The sequence below is a fragment of the Poromitra crassiceps genome (assembly GCF_964638095.1).
Source record: "Poromitra crassiceps genome assembly, chromosome: 18".
Taxonomy (NCBI): Eukaryota; Metazoa; Chordata; class Actinopteri; order Beryciformes; family Melamphaidae; genus Poromitra; species Poromitra crassiceps.
The window spans coordinates 19,952,565-19,973,026 of record NC_139636.1 but is presented as its reverse complement, the minus strand read 5'-3'; the positions used below and the strand labels follow the sequence as shown (position 1 = coordinate 19,973,026).

General features: G+C 43.3%; 1 protein-coding gene across 1 annotated transcript in view; it reads left to right on the top strand.

Moving 5' to 3' along the window:
• Nucleotides 1-20,462, top strand: part of LOC310792558 (polypeptide N-acetylgalactosaminyltransferase 18-like) — a gene marked incomplete at its 3' end in the record, with an annotated part of 124,879 nt that overhangs the window by 84,937 nt on the left and 19,480 nt on the right. The window contains exons 6-9 of the mRNA XM_083654256.1: nucleotides 1,154-1,268; nucleotides 9,506-9,691; nucleotides 12,005-12,142; nucleotides 16,880-16,975. Coding sequence (XP_083510382.1) covers nucleotides 1,154-1,268; nucleotides 9,506-9,691; nucleotides 12,005-12,142; nucleotides 16,880-16,975 — 535 coding nt within the window. The remainder of the gene's footprint in view (nucleotides 1-1,153; nucleotides 1,269-9,505; nucleotides 9,692-12,004; nucleotides 12,143-16,879; nucleotides 16,976-20,462) is intronic.

Below are 20,462 nucleotides of genomic sequence, written 5' to 3'. Positions count from 1 at the left end.
TTTGCCAATCTGTGCATCCGCAGGGAAGAGAAACTGACAGCATGAATACTAATAGGAGTTATTTTTCACTCCTGTTGCTTCAGTTTGATGTTGATGAAAGATGTTTACTTGTTTTCCGCTGGATTTCCTCAAAATGTTCCGAATCTGTTGTGCTAGGCGAAGGCATCATTTTGGCAGCTGGGAAATGTGTAAGTAAAACGCACTTGTAGGTGCCTAAGGCCAATGTTAGATATAGCATCACAAATGTAGAGCATGTTTCAAAAATAGATTTCCAGGGCACTGATGTGTTGGGCTAACTGTTGGCAGTGTGTGTGCGTGCGTGCGTGCGTGCGTGCGTGCGTGCGTGCGTGCGTGCGTGCGTGCGTGCGTGCGTGCGTGCAGGGATGTGCAGAGAACATTAGAGGGGCAGGGGCTCAAATTCATAAAAGGGCACTATGGAAATTTGAGGCAATTTGAAGGCCAATTTAGGGGTATAACTCATTTTAAATATTCCGATTTTAACCAGATTTTGAGGAATATCTCATTTTAGGATGAGACTTTGACAAACATACATACCTGATTCACGTTGACTGACTGATATATCTGTCAGACTGTGTGCGCCTGTGCTGCTGCTGTCCGTCTGCATGGTTGCTCTGGCTGAGTGGAGTGCGCACTGCTGGAGTGGGTGGGGATGGGCCACGTGCATTTTTGGGTTGGTGTCTTCAGGGGCGGTTTAGAAAAACACTGCTCCATGCAGAGGCCTATTACAAATGGTGCATTCAAGGCCAAGAGAGCTCGGAAAAGGCATTTCTCTTTGAATGCTGCCTTCAGTGATGGCATGGAAAGGGCAATTTCCATAAAAAGCACCATTAGAAATGCATTCATGGTCAGGAAAGGGGCACTTTTTATTTTATTTTTTCATGTGTCTGAGCTGTTTGTTTTGTTCATGTGTTGTTGGAATGAAAATGAAAAATGTATTATAATAATAATAAAAAGAAAAAAAAAAAGGGCACTTTTTACAGACTGAAAAAAAAGGCAAGGGCTCAAGCCCCCTTTCATGTCTATGTGTGCACGTGCCTGCGTGCGTGCGTGCATGCGTGCGTGCGTACGTACACGCGTGTAGTTTTGTATGAAACTCAAGTCTCTCTTCTTCCCTCTACTCTCTCTATTCTAGGAGCCCAGCTCTGATTGGCTGCTTTGTGGTAGACAGGAAGTACTTTGAGGAGATTGGCTTACTAGATGAAGGCATGGAGATTTATGGAGGAGAGAACGTGGAGCTGGGCATCAGGGTGAGTTTGAGTTTGAGAAACTGCAACATATCACTCACTGTAACCAATAATAAAGCCATGCCAACAACACTATTCATAACTGCAGTTTATGCTCCCTAAGTAATGTGTGTATACAGTATATATATACTGTATACTGTATGTATGTATGTATATATATATATAGCTGCCTATGAGTACCTGAGTACCAACCGTGCCCAGCATACAGAAAAAGCATTGACCCTTCTGATAGAAAGTGGGCTTTATCAATCATTGACATTCTTCAGACAATAGGATTCAACAAGAGGAGAAACTGATAATCTAATAACTGCCAGATAATGTCATATTGTTTTGTCAATGTAAATGAGTGAAAATAGAGTAAAACCAGATGTAGTACCCCCCCCCCCCCATGGTCAAGGTGTTTTTAGAAACACATTTACTGGACACTTCTGTAGCACCTTGACTGGACACCTGTTGACACGAGCGGAGGGGAGAGTTCGATGACTTATTCAGTGTTGCGTTTAGTATACAGGAAGCAGCGAGGCAGGACTTTGTGTTTTTCTGACCCTCATCAGGCACCGCCTCCAGGGCCATCCGCCCTAGTTTGGGCCTAAGCGCCGAAAGCGGCCCAAAAGTCTGACGCCACAGCTGCAAATGAATTGCCCTCTGCGGTTATGAGAGCAGACTCTGACCTGAAACCAATCCAGTTGGATGGAATCGCACTTCAAAAGAAGGTTAATGTCAAGTAGGCTGGTTGGTTGCCTTGTCCCTGTCTGAAGTTTTTGAACAGTTGAAGTGCAGCAAAAGGTTAGCCAGAACATCAGCCAGTGATATTGACATTTCTTTTCATTGCACTTCCAATGCCAAAGGGGTATCAAGCCAGAACACCGAACATCAGATGTACCCCTCCGACACACACACGCGCGCACACACACGCACACGCACACGCACACACACACACACACACACACACACACACACACACACACACACACACACACACACACACACACACACACAGTCACACACACACATGGCACGCGTTATATTTGTCAATAGTTTCAAACCGCACAAACTGCATCAGTGTGAATACAGCAGCATCAAGGATGACAGGGTGACGGGGGGGGAAGAGTCAATATTTCCCTTTCTGTTACAGTTGCAGGCTGCACTGCAAAAGGCCTTGTTGCAGATCTATGATGATGTAAATGGGCCATGTTATTTTGACAGAATGCGTTCTCCACATCTGTCTCCAGGGCACAGTGCTTTACTCTAACATCTGTCTCCAGGGCACAGAGCTTTACTCTAACATCTGTCTCCAGGGCACAGAGCTTTACTCTAACATCTGTCTCCAGGGCACAGAGCTTTACTCTAACTAACATCTGTCTCCAGGGCACAGAGCTTTACTCTAACTAACATCTGTCTCCAGGGCACAGTGCTTTACTCTAACATCTGTCTCCAGGGCACAGAGCTTTACTCTAACATCTGTCTCCAGGGCACAGAGCTTTACTCTAACATCTGTCTCCAGGGCACAGTGCTTTAAGGTCCTTGCACATAGAGTCCGTTTTTTCGTCCGAAATTGACGCACGAAAAAAATAAAAATACGACCTCATTTGTGTCAATCATCATTGACACACCGAGTCCGACAATTATGTCCGTCATTTAAGTTTTCGGACGAGGTTCGATTTTCTGCGTTTTTCCGCATCCATGAAATCGTTTTGACAGGTGTTTGACCACTCAGAGCTGCCGTAGTGTTGCTATTCACAATGAAAAATGGCGTCTGAGAAGTTAATTCAGTTCGTCTCCCAGCACAAAGCATTTTATGACAAAGCAGGAATACAGAGATTCGGAATTAAAAGACAGAATGTGCCGGGTGATTGCAGACCAGCTTGGAACGCGGTGTGTGTGTGTGTGTGTGTGTGTGTGTGTGTGTGTGTGTGTGTGTATGGGGAAGGGGGGGGGGGGGGGAGAGAGAGCCACACAGACACACTGCCAGTTGTGGATCAATAGGATCGCGGTAGTTTTCTTTTCGTTGCGAATCTTCGCAACGAATATTGGATAATTAACGCATCGGACTCAGTGTGCAAGGTATCTGTGCGTGACGTGTTTTTTTCGGATGACGGATTAAAAAAACGCAGCGAACAATTCGGACTCTGTGTGCAAGAACCTTTACTCTAACATCTGTCTCCAGGGCACAGAGCTTTACTCTAACTAACATCTGTCTCCAGGGCACAGAGCTTTACTCTAACTAACATCTGTCTCCAGGGCACACAGCTTTACTCTAACATCTGTCTCCAGGGCACAGTGCTTTACTCTAACATCTGTCTCCAGGGCACAGTGCTTTACTCTAACATCTGTCTCCAGGGCACAGAGCTTTACTCTAACATCTGTCTCCAGGGCACAGTGCTTTACTCTAACATCTGTCTCCAGGGCACAGAGCTTTACTCTAACATCTGTCTCCAGGGCACAGAGCTTTACTCTAACATCTGTCTCCAGGGCACAGAGCTTTACTCTAACATCTGTCTCCAGGGCACAGTGCTTTACTCTAACATCTGTCTCCAGGGCACAGAGCTTTACTCTAACATCTGTCTCCAGGGCACAGTGCTTTACTCTAACATCTGTCTCCAGGGCACAGTGCTTTACACTAACTAACATCTGTCTCCAGGGCACACAGCTTTACTCTAACATCTGTCTCCAGGGCACAGTGCTTTACTCTAACTAACATCTGTCTCCAGGGCACAGTGCTTTACTCTAACTAACATCTGTCTCCAGGGCACAGAGCTTTACTCTAACATCTGTCTCCAGGGCACAGTGCTTTACTCTAACATCTGTCTCCAGGGCACAGAGCTTTACTCTAACATCTGTCTCCAGGGCACAGAGCTTTACTCTAACATCTGTCTCCAGGGCACAGTGCTTTACTCTAACATCTGTCTCCAGGGCACAGAGCTTTACTCTAACATCTGTCTCCAGGCCACACAGCTTTACTCTAACATCTGTCTCCAGGCCACACAGCTTTACTCTAACATCTGTCTCCAGGGCACAGTGCTTTACACTAACTAACATCTGTCTCCAGGGCACACAGCTTTACTCTAACATCTGTCTCCAGGGCACAGAGCTTTACTCTAACATCTGTCTCCAGGGCACACAGCTTTACTCTAACATCTGTCTCCAGGGCACAGTGCTTTACTCTAACATCTGTCTCCAGGGCACAGTGCTTTACTCTAACATCTGTCTCCAGGGCACAGAGCTTTACTCTAACATCTGTCTCCAGGGCACACAGCTTTACTCTAACATCTGTCTCCAGGGCACAGTGCTTTACTCTAACATCTGTCTCCAGGGCACAGAGCTTTACACTAACTAACATCTGTCTCCAGGGCACAGAGCTTTACTCTAACATCTGTCTCCAGGGCACAGTGCTTTACTCTAACATCTGTAACATCTTTTTTTTAATTTGAATGTATGTGTATGTATATTATTGTGTAGATGTATGTGGTTTTTGTATTTTTGTTCTTTTATATGTTACATTGGAAAATGTATTTAAAACAAAAAAAAATCTTATCACAACAGGCTTCCTCTGCGTGAAATCATCATTTACAGCTTCACTTGTTGTAGCCTCTCCCTTATCATGTTCCCATTACAGCTTTTAAAGACACAAGTTCATGACCGAGATTCGTTGTGCGTTAAACCAGAGGAGACAGACTGAGACACAATTAGGAATGGTTAATTTCTGCCCCTTCAGTGTCACACACACACACACACACACACACACACACACTCACACACATGCACGGATGCGCACACACACACACACACACACACGCATACACACACACACACACATCCCAGACATCGATGCAAACTGCAACTGCTTCATAGTGGTATACTGTAGCTGTGAAAATGCCTACTGTCTTTTTCCTGCGTAATAGCTTCCACACAACCTTTTTATTTACTGTATGTAGAGAGAACATACAGACTTTTACTGTATGTAGAGAGAAGATACAGACTTTTACTGTATGTAGAGAGAAGATACAGACTTTTACTGTATGTAGAGAGAAGATACAGACTTTTACTGTATGTAGAGAGAACATACAGACTTTTACTGTATGTAGAGAGAACATACAGACTTTTACTGTATGTAGAGAGAACATACAGACTTTTACTGTATGTAGAGAGAACATACAGACTTTTACTGTATGTAGAGAGAAGATACAGACTTTTACTGTATGTAGAGAGAACATACAGACTTTTACTGTATGTAGAGAGAACATACAGACTTTTACTGTATGCAGAGAGAAGATACAGACTTTTACTGTATGTAGATAGAACATACAGACTTTTACTGTATGTAGAGAGAACATACAGACTTTTACTGTATGTAGAGAGAAGATACAGTCTTTTACTGTATGTAGAGAGAACATACAGACTTTTACTGTATGTAGAGAGAACATACAGACTTTTACTGTATGTAGAGAGAACATACAGACTTTTACTGTATGTAGAGAGAACATACAGACTTTTACTGTATGTAGAGAGAACATACAGTCTTTTACTGTATGTAGAGAGAAGATACAGACTTTTACTGTATGTAGAGAGAAGATACAGACTTTTACTGTATGTAGAGAGAACATACAGACTTTTACTGTATGCAGAGAGAACATACAGACTTGTACTGTATGTAGAGAGAACATACAGACTTTTACTGTATGTAGAGAGAACATACAGACTTTTACTGTATGTAGAGAGAAGATACAGACTTTTACTGTATGTAGAGAGAACATACAGACTTTTACTGTATGTAGAGAGAACATACAGACTTTTACTGTCTGTAGAGAGAACATACAGACTTTTACTGTATGTAGAGAGAACATACATACTTTTACTGTATGTAGAGAGAACATACAGACTTTTACTGTATGTAGAGAGAACATACAGACCTTTACTGTATGTAGAGAGAAGATACAGACCTTTACTGTATGTAGAGAGAAGATACAGACTTTTACTGTATGTAGAGAGAAGATACAGACTTTTACTGTATGTAGAGAGACGATACAGACTTTTACTGTATGTAGAGAGAAGATACAGACTTTTACTGTATGTAGAGAGAAGATACAGACTTTTACTGTATGTAGAGAGAAGATACAGACTTTTACTGTATGTAGAGAGAAGATACAGACTTTTACTGTATGTAGAGAGAAGATACAGACTTTTACTGTATGTAGAGAGAACATACAGACCTTTACTGTATGTAGAGAGAACATACAGACTTTTACTGTATGTAGAGAGAACATACAGACTTTTACTGTATGTAGAGAGAACATACAGACTTTTACTGTATGTAGAGAGAACATACAGACTTTTACTGTATGTAGAGAGAACATACAGACTTTTACTGTATGTAGAGAGAACATACAGACTTTTACTGTATGCAGAGAGAAGATACAGACTTTTACTGTATGTAGAGAGAACATACAGACTTTTACTGTATGTAGAGAGAAGATACAGACTTTTACTGTATGTAGAGAGAACATACAGACTTTTACTGTATGTAGAGAGAACATACAGACTTTTACTGTATGTAGAGAGAAGATACATACTTTTACTGTATGTAGAGAGAAGATACAGACTTTTACTGTATGTAGAGAGAAGATACAGACTTTTACTGTATGTAGAGAGAACATACAGACTTTTACTGTATGTAGAGAGAAGATACAGACTTTTACTGTATGTAGAGAGAACATACAGACTTTTACTGTATGTAGAGAAAAGATACAGACTTTTACTGTATGTAGAGAGAAGATACAGACTTTTACTGTATGTAGAGAGAACATACAGACTTGTAATGTATGTAGAGAGAACATACAGACTTTTACTGTATGTAGAGAGAAGATACAGACTTTTACTGTATGTAGAGAGAAGATACAGACTTTTACTGTATGTAGAGAGAAGATACAGACTTTTACTGTATATAGAGAGAACATACAGACTTTTACTGTATGTAGAGAGAACATACAGACTTTTACTGTATGTAGAGAGAACATACAGAGTTTTAATGTATGTAGAGAGAAGATACAGACTTTTACTGTATGTAGAGAGAACATACAGACTTTTACTGTATGTAGAGAGAACATACAGACTTTTACTGTATGTAGAGAGAAGATACAGACTTTTACTGTATGTAGAGAGAAGATACAGACCAGACCTTTACTGTATGTAGAGAGAACATACAGACTTTTACTGTATGTAGAGAGAAGATACTGTACAGGATGGAATCAAAAAGGCTTCGGAAATGCTGAGCTGCAGGAGGGTTGGAGAAGATGGAGAGAAGCTGTTTCTCTCTATCTCCTCTCCATACATCCCTCTTTATTACCCCTCTCTCCCTTCACCCCCTCTGTCTTAATCTCTCCTCCGTGTTTCTCATTCTTTCTCTCTCTCTCTCTCACTCTCTCCTCTCTTTCTCTTCACTGTCCATGTTTCCCTCCCTCCCTCCCTGCGTCTCAGTCTCTATCTCCCTCTGCACACCCACACGCTCAGACCAAGATTGTTACACTCGGAGACTAGCTCCTTCTGCTCTCACCCTATGTCGTAAATCCTTTTTTCCCACCCCGAAAATGTGGAGATATTTTCTGAGGGAAGCGTGAATTATCTCAGGGTTTGGCTGGAGTTGCAGCTCCTGCCTGGGCGTGAGGCCAGTGCCACAGTTTTATGGTTGATGTTGTTCTGCTGTAGCATTTTTCCTTCCCAGTGAGAGAGAAAGTGGCAGGAAGGGATTATAACACACACACAGGGAGAAAGTGGAGGACCGGAATGGAGACAACGGGCGTTGGTGGTTCGCTCAGCCTTCTCTAGACTAGTTGTTTAGTCGGAGCATTGAACTGCCACAACATTTTTGAGAATGTTATCGGTTTGGTGTGTGGAAGTCAGAAGGTTTTTGTTTTACCATGGCAAAGCCGTGCTGAAGGAAGTCAAGTCCCAACCCTAAATGTAGGGTGTCAAGTCCACCACGTCAAATCCATGTCATTAATGTCAAGTCTAAATGTAGAACATCAGTGTTAAAGGGATAGTTCACATTTTTTAAAGTCTCTCCCTATTTGCTACGTAACAATCAATCATGATTGATCTGGGGTCACGCTCCTGTATGTACAAGCTGAGTGAAGCTCAGTGAAATGTACTTTGTGTGACTGTGGATGACATTTTAGTGAGCCTCAGCCTCTTGTACATACAGGAGCGTGACCCATTGACCGTGGATTCATTTTCAACTGTCCAGAGCTTCTATGAGGAGCAGCATGAAAAATAACTCAACCAATCAACATCATTGGTAAGTAGCAAATAGGGCTAGCTAGACTTTAAAAATGGGAACTATCGCTTTAGGTTTCAAGTCTAAAAGGTTAATTTCCAAGCCAGAACAAATCAAGAGTCCAGTATCAATTTACTATCTAAAAAAAATATAGGACTTTTCGTTGCAATATCATTGTGTCAAGAGTTTAGAAACCTTTTGAAAGTACAAGTCAAAGTCAAGTCCAAAGTCACCAGAACCCATGTCAAGTCTCAAGTCTTCTCTCCATGCTTCATGTCTCAAGTCTTCTCTCCATGCTTCATGTCTCAAGTCTTCTCTCCATGCTTCATGTCTCAAGTCTTCTCTCCATGCTTCATGTCTCAAGTCTTCTCTCCATGCTTCATGGCAATTCTTAATTGGGAGGTTTGAGGTGAGTCCAAGTTATGTGACTTGAGTCCCTACCTCTGGAAATTAACATAATCTAGATACAAGCAGCAAAGCACTCCAGAAGGAGGCACACTCATCTTGTGCTTATATTCCCATTCAAACCACATTATTCTAGCTCACAGGTGAATCAAATCTAGACGTGTATTTGGGATTTTTGTTGGACTGTCATGTTGCTAGAGAGGCCTGTGTTGACTGTGACATTTCTGACTGCATTCACTGTCAACAATATGGTAAAGGATTCTTTTTTTTTAATAACGAGCATCCAGGTGGGCCTATTCCTATGCCTTTCTCTCTTTCATACTAATTCTATAAACCAGTCTCAGTCACAGTAAGAATTGAATCCCATATTTAGATGATTGGCATGTACCTGGCAGTTTCTATATCCACATCTTTATTGTGTATGTCCCTGTGATTATGTGTGTGTGTGTGTGTGTGTGTGTGTGTGTGTGTGTGTGTGTGTGTGTGTGTGTGTGTGTGTGTGTGTGTGCGCATGCACGTGCGCGTGCGTGTGTGTGTGTGTGTGTGTGTGTGTGTGTGTGTCAAGGTGTGGCAGTGTGGGGGCAGTGTGGAGGTGCTGCCCTGCTCCAGAATAGCCCACATTGAGCGTGCCCACAAGCCCTACACAGAGAACCTGACAGCCCATGTGCGTCGTAACGCTCTGAGGGTGGCAGAGGTCTGGATGGACCAGTACAAGAGCCACGTCTACATGGCCTGGAATGTCCCACAACAGGTACAGAGAGAGCGTGTGTGTTGGTGTGTGACTGTGTGGCTGTGTGTGTGTGTGTGTGTGTGTGTGTGTGTGTGTGTGTGTGTGTGCGCACGCGTATATGTGTGCGTGTGTTGTGTCACAAAGCTCCACGTAACCTTGCGCTATATCATGGACGTCCCATTGGAGAATTGTCTGTGAACATCGCTTAAAGCGTTTGGTTGGTTGTGTGCAAACATGGAAAGTGCCGAGCCGGGCCGGAGGCCGCCCAGTCTGTCTGGCTCTGGGCGGGGGAGGCGGGGGAGGGGGGGATAACAAAAAACATTATTGGGTTGTTGGTGTACTGTAGGTCAATCCAGCAATGTTATAAATAACTAGAAGGACACTTCTTGGAGAGTGCACACCTCCGCCAAGGCCAATTGCTTGTCTGTGAGTCGGATCTGCTCCAAAATGTAATGGGTTCTTCCCATGCTACACCCTTCACAAAGTTTCATGAAAATCAGGCCAGTCGTTTTTCCATAATCCTGCTAACAAACAGCAAACAGACGGCATATGGCACCGGAAGCATAACCTCATTGGCGGAGGTAAAAATGAAAAAAATAAATAAAGTAAGTTACGCCCTCTTCCTGGTTCAGCATGGCTGAACCAAAGGGCTTTCATTCCCCTTTCATTTTTCCATTGACCTTCCCTTATAACAAGAGTTTTACTTGGACAAACCAAGTGATCCAGCTATATTCTGAATCCCCAGAGACCATAGAACATTTCAATGGGATCTTTATCTAAACACAAAATCAATCAGATATCAGTAACAAAACCATCAGTTCCCAGTCAAATCCTGCACGGAAATCACTATCACACTATTTAGTAAACAGTCTGCTGTTTATATATGACTGATAGCCACTGCTGCTCCCCATCTCTTTCAAATGTTACATTTCTCTATCTTTTGCTGTAGACTAAAAAAAATCCTCTTTTCATAGAAACACCTCCGGTCAGCCTCTCCCGACTGACTGTTACTGCCTTCCTCTCTTCTCAGTCTAATGGCCCATTTCCACCTGGTATCAGCGCGGCCCCGCCCAGCTCGTCTCGCTTTTTTGTCTCATTCCACCGATCAAAAACGTGGACAGCCCGGGTTGAGTCAGGGTTGAGTCGTGCTAGTTTTGGTCCCTGCTTTGTTGAGGTTCCAGCATTGTGGACCCGAAAACACTGCAGACGACTGATTGGTCAGGCAGAATCTGTTTACTGTATCTACTGTCAATGCTGGATGCCAGTTTAGTGGGGCTTACCCTCTCTTCTGTTATTTCCATCAGTCTTTTGTGTTGCTGCCTTCGGCTCTGGTGAAATAAAATCGATCTCCTTGCTCAGCTTTAACATGACAGTGGTTTTCAATTGTTTTGAGAGAGAAAAAGTCCGCTCCTCGGGAAGCCCTTTGTAGTTGTGTGCTACGTCGGCTCCGCTAGGCCGGAGGCGGGGGTTTAGTGAAGCCGCGGTCTTGCCTGGTGAGTTGCCGCGGGGCTAGTGGGCTGGCTTCCCTTCTCCCCGTAGCGTTACTCCCGTCCCCCGTGCAGTGCATGCATGTGAGTTTGAGTAACAACAAAGTGATATCCATTCTCCTAGCCGATTGTACACTGTAGGTCATTTAGAGGCACCAGTATTTCATAACCAGTTTAAAAGTTCCGTGAATGGATTTAATTTTAACGTTATACGTTATAGTCTACTTCGGCTATGGGCGGAGGACAGATATGCGGTCGCTATGACGACCAGGTGTGGGCGGAGGCGAGTAAACTTGCCATGGAAACAGAGTCTATATCAAGTAGATACGAGTAAGACCAGGTCGAGTAGGGCTGTACTGTGCTGTTATATGTGGTGGAAATGAGCAATAATTGCTCTAATAGCTCTCTTTAGCTCTTATTCTTAGCTCTTACATGGCCATTCTGTGGTCACAAAGGCCCTGGCCTCTTTTATTTTCCTAAACCAGAGGTTTTCAAAGTGCGAGGCATGCAGGCCTCCCCAGGGGGGCTCCAAACACTTTCAGTGGAGGCTCAGTGAATGGAAGTGAAAAAGTATTCCATTAGTTATTCCATTAGTTATCAAAAAGAGATCACAGAATAGCCTAATGTGTTTGACTCCCAGAGTCAGGCTATCTTGGCCAATCACGATCCCATAGGCATCTAGGAACTGAGTAGGAATTGAGCGAAACTAAGCAAGTAAACTGGGGGTGGGGGGGGGGGGGGGGTTCCAGGCTTTCTCAGAGGGCCGAGGGAAGGCCCGCCGTTTCAGACTTTGAAAAGCCCTGTCCTAGAATGAAATGTGTTGATGTGCTATGCTTCCCTCTTGTAGAACTCGGGTATAGACATCGGGGACATTTCTGAGAGAAAGGCCCTACGATCCAGACTCCACTGCCGGCCGTTCAGCTGGTTCCTCACCAACATCTACCCGGAGCTGCGGTCCTACAGCGACACCATCGCTTATGGAGTGGTGAGTTCAGTTTGTTCCTTAATTCTCTGAGTTTCTAAGCTTCTTCCCTAATTTAATAATTAGGTAATTTAATTCATTGTCTAAGCCAGGTTCATTACTACTGCTCTTCCCAGTGCAGGGACCCAATGCACAAGGCTGCAAATGTTGGGTCCCAGCCCAGTTACACAAACAGTAGCCTACAGTACCACTCAATTCCCATTGCTGCTACCAATACAGAAACTAGTCAAAGCAGAATGTAAAGTATTCCGTTCTGTTATGTTTCTAGCCCCTGCCCCTTCACATGCATGTCTCAAAGGGCTTTACATAGCATACGAATACTGTATACTACCTCTACTACCTCTATACTACCTCTACTACTGTATACTACCTCATATACATTATCTACTACACACAACATCATACGTATGTTACATACATCATATAGATTTTACATTACAATACTACACAAACACAGCATATCTTTGGACTGTGGGAGGAAACCCACGCAAGCTCAGGGAGAACATGCAAACTCCACACAAAAAGGACCGGGGTGGAGATTCGAACCCACACCCTTCTTGCTGAGAGGCGACAGTGCTAACCACTGAGCCACCGTGCCGCCCAACTTTTCATGTTCAGGAGTGTTTGAATTCATTATGAAAACGGAACAACGCACTCCTTTTGCTTTCTCACAAATTAAAGTGTCTTTCTCTTGGTGGCTTACTAGCAAGAGTTTGAAAACATATTTTTGGGTCTCTGTTCTCTTGTCACATTTCGGCAGAAAGACGAAGCACATGAAGGTGTGTTGAATTAACCTTGACTGGGTGCAACCACAATTAAGTCATTTAAATCTTTGGAACAAAATAAGTAGTAATTTTGTAGTTTCCTGTATTAATAATTTAGAGTGTCATAATTTCACAATTTTTCATATTGGCACATTGTAATCTAATCTAACCACTATTTTTTAGCTGCGACCAGCAGCTCTATACTGTAGGTCGCTCGGTAGGTCGGTTCGTCCACAGAAATGTGCCCACCCTTTGACAGCCACAGTTTTCGCCCTATAGGCCTAGGAGGATGAAATTTGGCATCGAGGTCAAGTGTGTGTGTGTGTGTGTGAAGGTGTGTGTTTGTATTCATGCCAACTGGCTAAAAGGGGGCAATGGGAGGGCAGGGGATTCCAAAATGCAGGGTGGCAGAGGCAGAGTAGGGCGGTTCTTGCAATCCTGCATTTTGGAAATTTGTGCTGGGGTGTGTGTGTGTGTGAGAATAATGCATGAATGCGTGGATACATGTGCGTATGTGCTCGCAGCTATTGCGAATTTGCGATTGTTTACATTTCGCTGCATTCCAGTTCACTCAGGAGTGTAAAGCTTTATGGTTTTGTTTGTTTGTTCAGGTTTTAATAAAAGTGTTTTATTCGGTGCACATCTTGCAGGTGGTGCACTTGCTCTCCCACTGAAGACTAAATTGAATATAAACCAACCACTTCATTTAGTCCAGCTTGTGTGATGACCATCCCATCAGCACAGAAATAAGAGAAATGCGTCCTCCTCATTAAATGTTCCAATGAAAGCTTGTCTTTTCTAACTTTGCCAAGCCGCAACACCTTCACTTTTCCATTAGCGCTATGCACAGCCGGCCTAATGAAAGAGCCCACTTCAAAACACTTCAGCAGGGGATTGAAAGGGTGAACCTTTTTACGGGACTTCATCTCAGCGTGGCTATTCCTCTCTTAACGGCTGTAGGAGGATTTTGCATAATTGAAAAATGACAGTAATCTGTTGAAAGCAGAATTAGCCTCAACTGCTCTTAGTGATAGAACTAGAAGTGAAGGGGGGAAGGGGATGGGAGGTTGTGTGTGTGTGTGTGTGTGTGTGTGTGTGTGTGTGTGTGCGTGCGTGCGTGCGTGCGTGCGTGCGTGCGTGCGTGCGTGCGCGCGTGCGCGCGTGCGTGCGTGCGTGCGTGCTGGGTTTCTTGTCTGGAATTTTCCAAGTCCCTGTTCTCGTAATTTATCGATAAAATTTTTGATTATTATTTTTTCTCAGTTTTTGGCTTTTTTGAGAGTGCAGGTAAAGGAGTCATCTGTCTTCTGCGAGTCTGACTGCACTTTAAAGCGTTGGAAGTTTGAAAATAAACATCACTCAGACCAAATGTGCGACAGGTTGAACAGGGTTTTATTCTGTGTTCAACTGCAGTGACTCTGCATGAGTTCAAACCCGTCGACGATGGGGAGGAAAAAGGAGGTGAGCTGATGGAAAATAGGCCGAGTCGGCTCCACTCAGACATGATCTGCTGCAGCGAGCGACTCCGACAACACCCTCTGCACCTCCTCTTGTGTTTGCTGTTCCATAAACACTTCAATCACAGTTATTTACTGACACTACTGAGCATGTGCGGCGGCCGCTCTGAGTGCGAGAGATGAAAGCGTTGCCACAGCGACATCTGAGAGATGTCGACATGAAGTTTACATATTTCGCAAAATAACAAAGTCTCAGTCAGAGGAGGTAGCAGTTGAAGTGAGCACAACAAGTGTTTTGTGTGATGCTATATATTTTCAAGGTCAGTTGAATGGCACACTTAAGGTGGCTGCCATTCCATGTTTACAATGCCATGGAGCTAAAGGTGTAGTATGTGAATTTTCACCTTGGAAAAGACTGAACATTTCAGAAGCAGTTATATAATTCAACCTCTGAGGCTGACATACTGTCCACACTGAAATAACAGCCATTCCATGACACTATTAAAACCCCAATAGCTGCATTTAGTCTCACGAAAACACTACTAATCTGGTTTTGGGTCGATGCATCTAAATATAACCCAGTTAAGATCCTGCTCCTATTAGGAAAAAGATGCCTGGCTTACTCTTATTTGCAATGTACACCAGCTCCGGAACAGCTGCGAACACACCAACACTCATGTAATCTGTCAGACGTATGCGGGATCCGACAAAAATAGAACAGGTGCGTAATTTTTCCGTACCGCATGTATTGCCCATCTATTAACATGGCCGAGAGTCTTTTTCTATGTTTTTATAAAATATTGAAAGTTTCTCCAGACTTGATTGGGGCATCAAACATGTTTGAAATAATGGTGATGGTCCTAACTGGTGGCAACACATTCAAGTGTTGCCAACACCTTAATCCTCACACATTACGAGATCATCTGACCCGCCTATCCATTTTGACTCAAATCAGATCTGCAGAATTGAGACTGCAATCAGCCGAAAAGTTGTGTAGTTTGCCCGCAGCCTTAGTGAGTACCGAAGGAGATTACCATACTGCACCAAATACAAACCATTTCTGGCAGCTCTATGGGAGAGAACCAGCACACCATCCTCGGTGCAACACTTTCTTTTTTGTGCATCTTAAACTTCTTTCTATTGAACTCGAGCAGTTCTCCTGACATCTGACCTTGTCTTCAAACTGCCTGACTCAACCCGGCAGAGACGCTGATGGGAATGGCTCCGCCGTGGGCTAGACAGATACAAGACTCTTGTACGCCACAGTTTCCTTTCTCTCTCTGGGTATTCTTCAAATACAGAGTTTATTTTGGAGTAAAAAGGCCTCTCTGTGCCAATGCTTTTCTCTCCATGATAAAAGCCATCCTTCATCCCTTTGTTTACACTGGTGTCAGAATGGGGGCCTTTAAATTAGAGCACCAGTGGAACACCGTATTTATTTTCCCCGCATGGTTGCTGGGACGTGACTTTTCTGACAGCTGGGAACTGTCCATTTCTGACATTCCCCGCGCTCCAAATGTGCACGCACGACTTATTTTAATAGTATGTTCAAACTGGTAAAATAGTTACTGAGAAAATTTGCCTGACATCGGCAGATCAATTCGCAAATGTGAATGAATCTGGAAACCCTTATCTTATCAACAGACAAAATGCCTCTGGACGCAATTTGATAGACCTACAGCCACTCAGAGCAAAGAAACGTGTGGCGTAGCTCACGTTTGAACGCTGCGACGAACCGTCTCTGGCGCTCCTCTGTCAGTCGTCGTATCGAACCCGGCCCATATTAGATACGGTTGTGATTGGCCCGAACGTTTTCCCAGGCTAGAAAACATGGCAAACAACATGACAAAATGCTGTATCTGGGTTGCTTCTTGTGTTAGTTTGCATACAGTATGGTATACAAGGATTGGCAGCCAAATCAAAGATGACCTGTTCCAAAAACTACAGATGCTTTTCCATTGTGAAATATTGCTTTACAGCTGCCAAAAACAATGGTGGAGGAAGTTGGTCTAAAGTGTTTGTCTGACTTCTTCCCAGCAAGCAGTAATTAGCCCACAGTGGTTCAATGTGTCTTTAGCCACACAGCTAGAGTAGTGTAGCGCACCACTCGATCATAATGGACAGACAGTATTGAGGGAGACTTGCCTTGAAGATATATGACTCCCAGAAACAAATTCACAATGCTATATGCAACCATAAAAAATACAAAATAAAGTAAAACCAGATACATCTAGTTTGAAGAAGTCAAAATAAACCATAAATTCAGCTGCTGTAGGTCTCTGGAAAATGAAATAAATGATAATCCAGCAGAATACCTTGTTGAAACATTAACAGGGTACCGAATTGGAAAGCTCGACTTAGCAATTCATGGCAAGAAAGAAACTTCTGTTCACACTGCAAACAAACTGAGATTGGAGATGAGACGCAGCAGCTTGCGTAAAACCCATCTACTGACCTGGAACAACAGATCTTCTCTGTTTCATCTAACTTCTTCTGATTTTCTGTCTGTCTCTCTCTTCTAGTTGAAGAACAGTCTAAGAGATGACCTGTGCTTGGACCAGGGACCGGACACTGACAATGTTCCCATCATGTACCTCTGTCATGGTATGACACCTCAGGTCAGTGGGCCCTAATGTTTTCTATTCAACTCTATCCTACCTCCCCACACATGACACACACCAGAAATGACCGGTAGCAAGGAGAAGTCTTTGAAGAGGTAGTTATTGGCACACCTTCAGGGTCAGACCCATCATCATTGTTATTTAAAGAGTAACTAAACCTCAATCCCAAGCCTGATATCTAATGGTAAAAGGCTACTCATCACCTGACACCAAAGATCAGCCAATTTCAGATGACTCAAACACCTACTCTCACTTTGAAACATCAAGAGGAAGAGGCAATACACTACTGTATGCTTGGATATTAATACTGCTTTATCATATGCTTTCTTGGCTTGAGGAGGAGGCTAAAATGCCGGGAAAGTAATTGGCGAGTCGCTGTGATTCATCAAACAGATCAACAGATATATCCAGGCACATTTATTGTGATGGGCTTTTAAAGACTTACTCATTAGCCCTATAATGGAAGGACTGAAAAACACTTTGAACACCAAGGGAGCACGACTGTTTATTCCCTCAATATGTTCTATAGCTTGACAAATTAAAAATTCATGTTTGCTTATATCCCCGCTGCCATAAAGAGGCTTGCATATCGGAACAAGACTAAACTGAGCATCTACGAGAGCTTTCTGAGGACACTTTGATGCCTCGCCTCTATTGTCAGTAAAGTTAATAGCTTCGACCGGCGCCTTGCCGTTCGAAACATCCAACTTTGTATCTGGGTCATACTCAGCGGTACCGACTCCGGTAACAGCTGCGGTAGCGCTTCTCGCCATCTTCCCTGTCTTTTCCCATTCATAATCCCCCCCCCCCCCCCCTTTCCTGGAGACGACATAATCAGCAGCTGCCGATAAAGAAATTGAGTCGTTTTATCTCCCTCAGTGTTTTTATTTATTTATTAATTTTTGGGGGTGCTGAAAACACAGAAAATTGAGACGGGCGAGGCTACTCTGAAGGGACACGTTCTCTTGAGACTTTCCTCTGCTGCACAATGAAAAGCTTAATTCTGAGAGTCTTTTGTGAACTGATTTCAATTAAAATGGCTGTAATGATTGAGAGGCGCTTTGAAAAGTGGTGGCACTCTTTAATGTGGTACCATTTGAAGTAAGTTAGCTCAGACAAAAGATGTGGAAGGATAGGAAGTGGAGAGATCATACCAGGTAAATGTATTCAGCCTCTGGCGGAGCAGACTGGCCTCACACTGAGCCAGGACTGCCCACAGTGAGGCCTGTGGGCCAATTGTGTTTCTCTCCTTTGGGACGCAGAATGATAATCTTGTGCATTAGTCCTTTTTTATGCAAATGTATTATCATTTAAGGGGTTGTTTTGACAAAATGTGCATTTTAAGGCATAGCAGCCTCCTTAACCGAAATGGCATTGTTTGTGGAACAACTGATATTTAGCTCGGTGTGTTAAAGGATGACAAATGACCAGTCAGTCTATTTGTTTGGCTGATATTTCTGGCTGAATAAAAAGGCAGCCACAAAGAACAGTTATTTCTAACGACCCATAATAATGTATCCAGCGTTCTGTAATGGATCTCCAGATAGCATGGATATATTTGGGCTTTACTAGGATCAGTAAAGATACCAGTAGAGCAGTGGTTCTCAATGTGGGGTCCGGGGACCACCAGGGGTCCTTGATGGGTTTCCAGGGGGTCCCCAGAAAATTGACGAATTGTTCAACTTCAGCATTATTGCATTTACAAGAAGTCAAAACTATTAAATAATGACTGTTTTGATGATAGCTTCACTGTTATCTCTTTGCCTACAATACAGAAAGTCATGGAATTCTGGACAAAATCTAACAATAACATATTGTCAGATTTGGGTCTGAGATACAAAATGTCATTGGATGGGGGTCTGTGGCTTTAATGTAGCTTACATTAGGGGTCCATGATAAGGAAAAGTTTGACTGCACTAAAATAACATTACACAGTATTGCCTCAGAAAGGGGAACTAATTACTATAAAGACAAGATATTTGGGCTTTCCATGGCTAGAATCCAAGATACACATACATGCTGCACATACAGTACAATGCAAATGGAGGATAAAGAATTTGACAAGGATATGAAAAAGATACTGGAGAGAGAGAGAGAGAGAGAGAGAGAGAGAGAGAGAGAGAGAGAGAGAGAGAGATTATCCCTCCTGTACCTGCTGAGGTAATTGTTGGGGGATTAGAGAATGCTGGATATATAATGAATAAATCCCCAATCTTTGCTGTTAATGGATATCCCCTATGCAATCACACGCATGCAACACACATGCGCAAACACACACGCGCACGCACGCGTGCGCATACACATACACATACACACATGCATGCACAAGCTTTTTTGTTTAGTTTAGTTGTATGTATGTATGTATGTATGTGTACCGTGCGCGTGTGTGTGTGTGTGTGTGTGTGTGTGTGTGTGTGTGTGTATGTATGTATATATATATATATATATATATATATATATATATATACACTGTATATACTGTATAACTAAACAAAACAAAAAACCAGATCATTGAGTGAGTTCTGGTTTGAGTATGAGTTTTAAGACCTTTCCCAGCAATACCCAGCCTGAGGATTCACAGAGCCATGAACCATTTCATCGCCAACATCAAAGATTCACTTCTTTTTATTATTATTACTCTCTTCTGTGTCTTTATTACTTTTTGGTCTTTATTCCTTATTCATGTGAAAGATCTTTTGTCATGTTATTCCCCCCAGTTCCCATTCAGATCCTTTTATTCAGATTCGTCCATTGCTTTCCTACCTCCGAGTCTGCTTCTTTCCTCTCCGTTCCTCTGGGTGTTGGTGTCATGCGTGCGAGCGTGCATGCGTGTGTGTGTGTGTGTGTGTGTGTCGTGTGTGTGTGTGTGTGTGTGTGTGTGTGTGTTGTGCGTAAGTGCGTGTGTGTGTCGTGCGTGTGTGTGTGTGTGTCGTGTGTGTCTGTGTGTGTCGTGCGTGCGTGCGTGTGTGTGTGTTGTTTGTGTGTATGTGTTGTGCGTGTGTGTGTGTATGTGTGTGTGTGTGTGTGTGTGTGTGTGTGTGTGTGTGTGTGTGTGTGTGTGTGTGTACACGTCCAATGGGATGGATTATGTCTGTGAATAATGATGACTTGCTGAATGTCAGCGATGCATAATGTACTGTATGACAGTTTCCTTTTCAGCCACTTGACTCAGACGAGGGAGGGAAGCCTGGGAGGATACACAGAGGAGGAGGATAATAGGGAGAGTGAGAGAGTGAAAGAGACAGTGATTGACAGACAGAGAGAAACCACAGTGGAGATTGTATCAGAAAGTGTAAAGTTGAGTTTTTTTTTATTCTTTACCTAAATAGCCCCTGTTGACCTCATGCTGCATTCGTGTCCTTTACTGGATACGACCTGCCGACTGGGGAAAGCCTCCTAGTGATAACTACATATGACCTGCTGACTGGGGAAAGCCTCCTAGTGATAACTACATATGACCTGCTGACTGGGGAAAGCCTCCTAG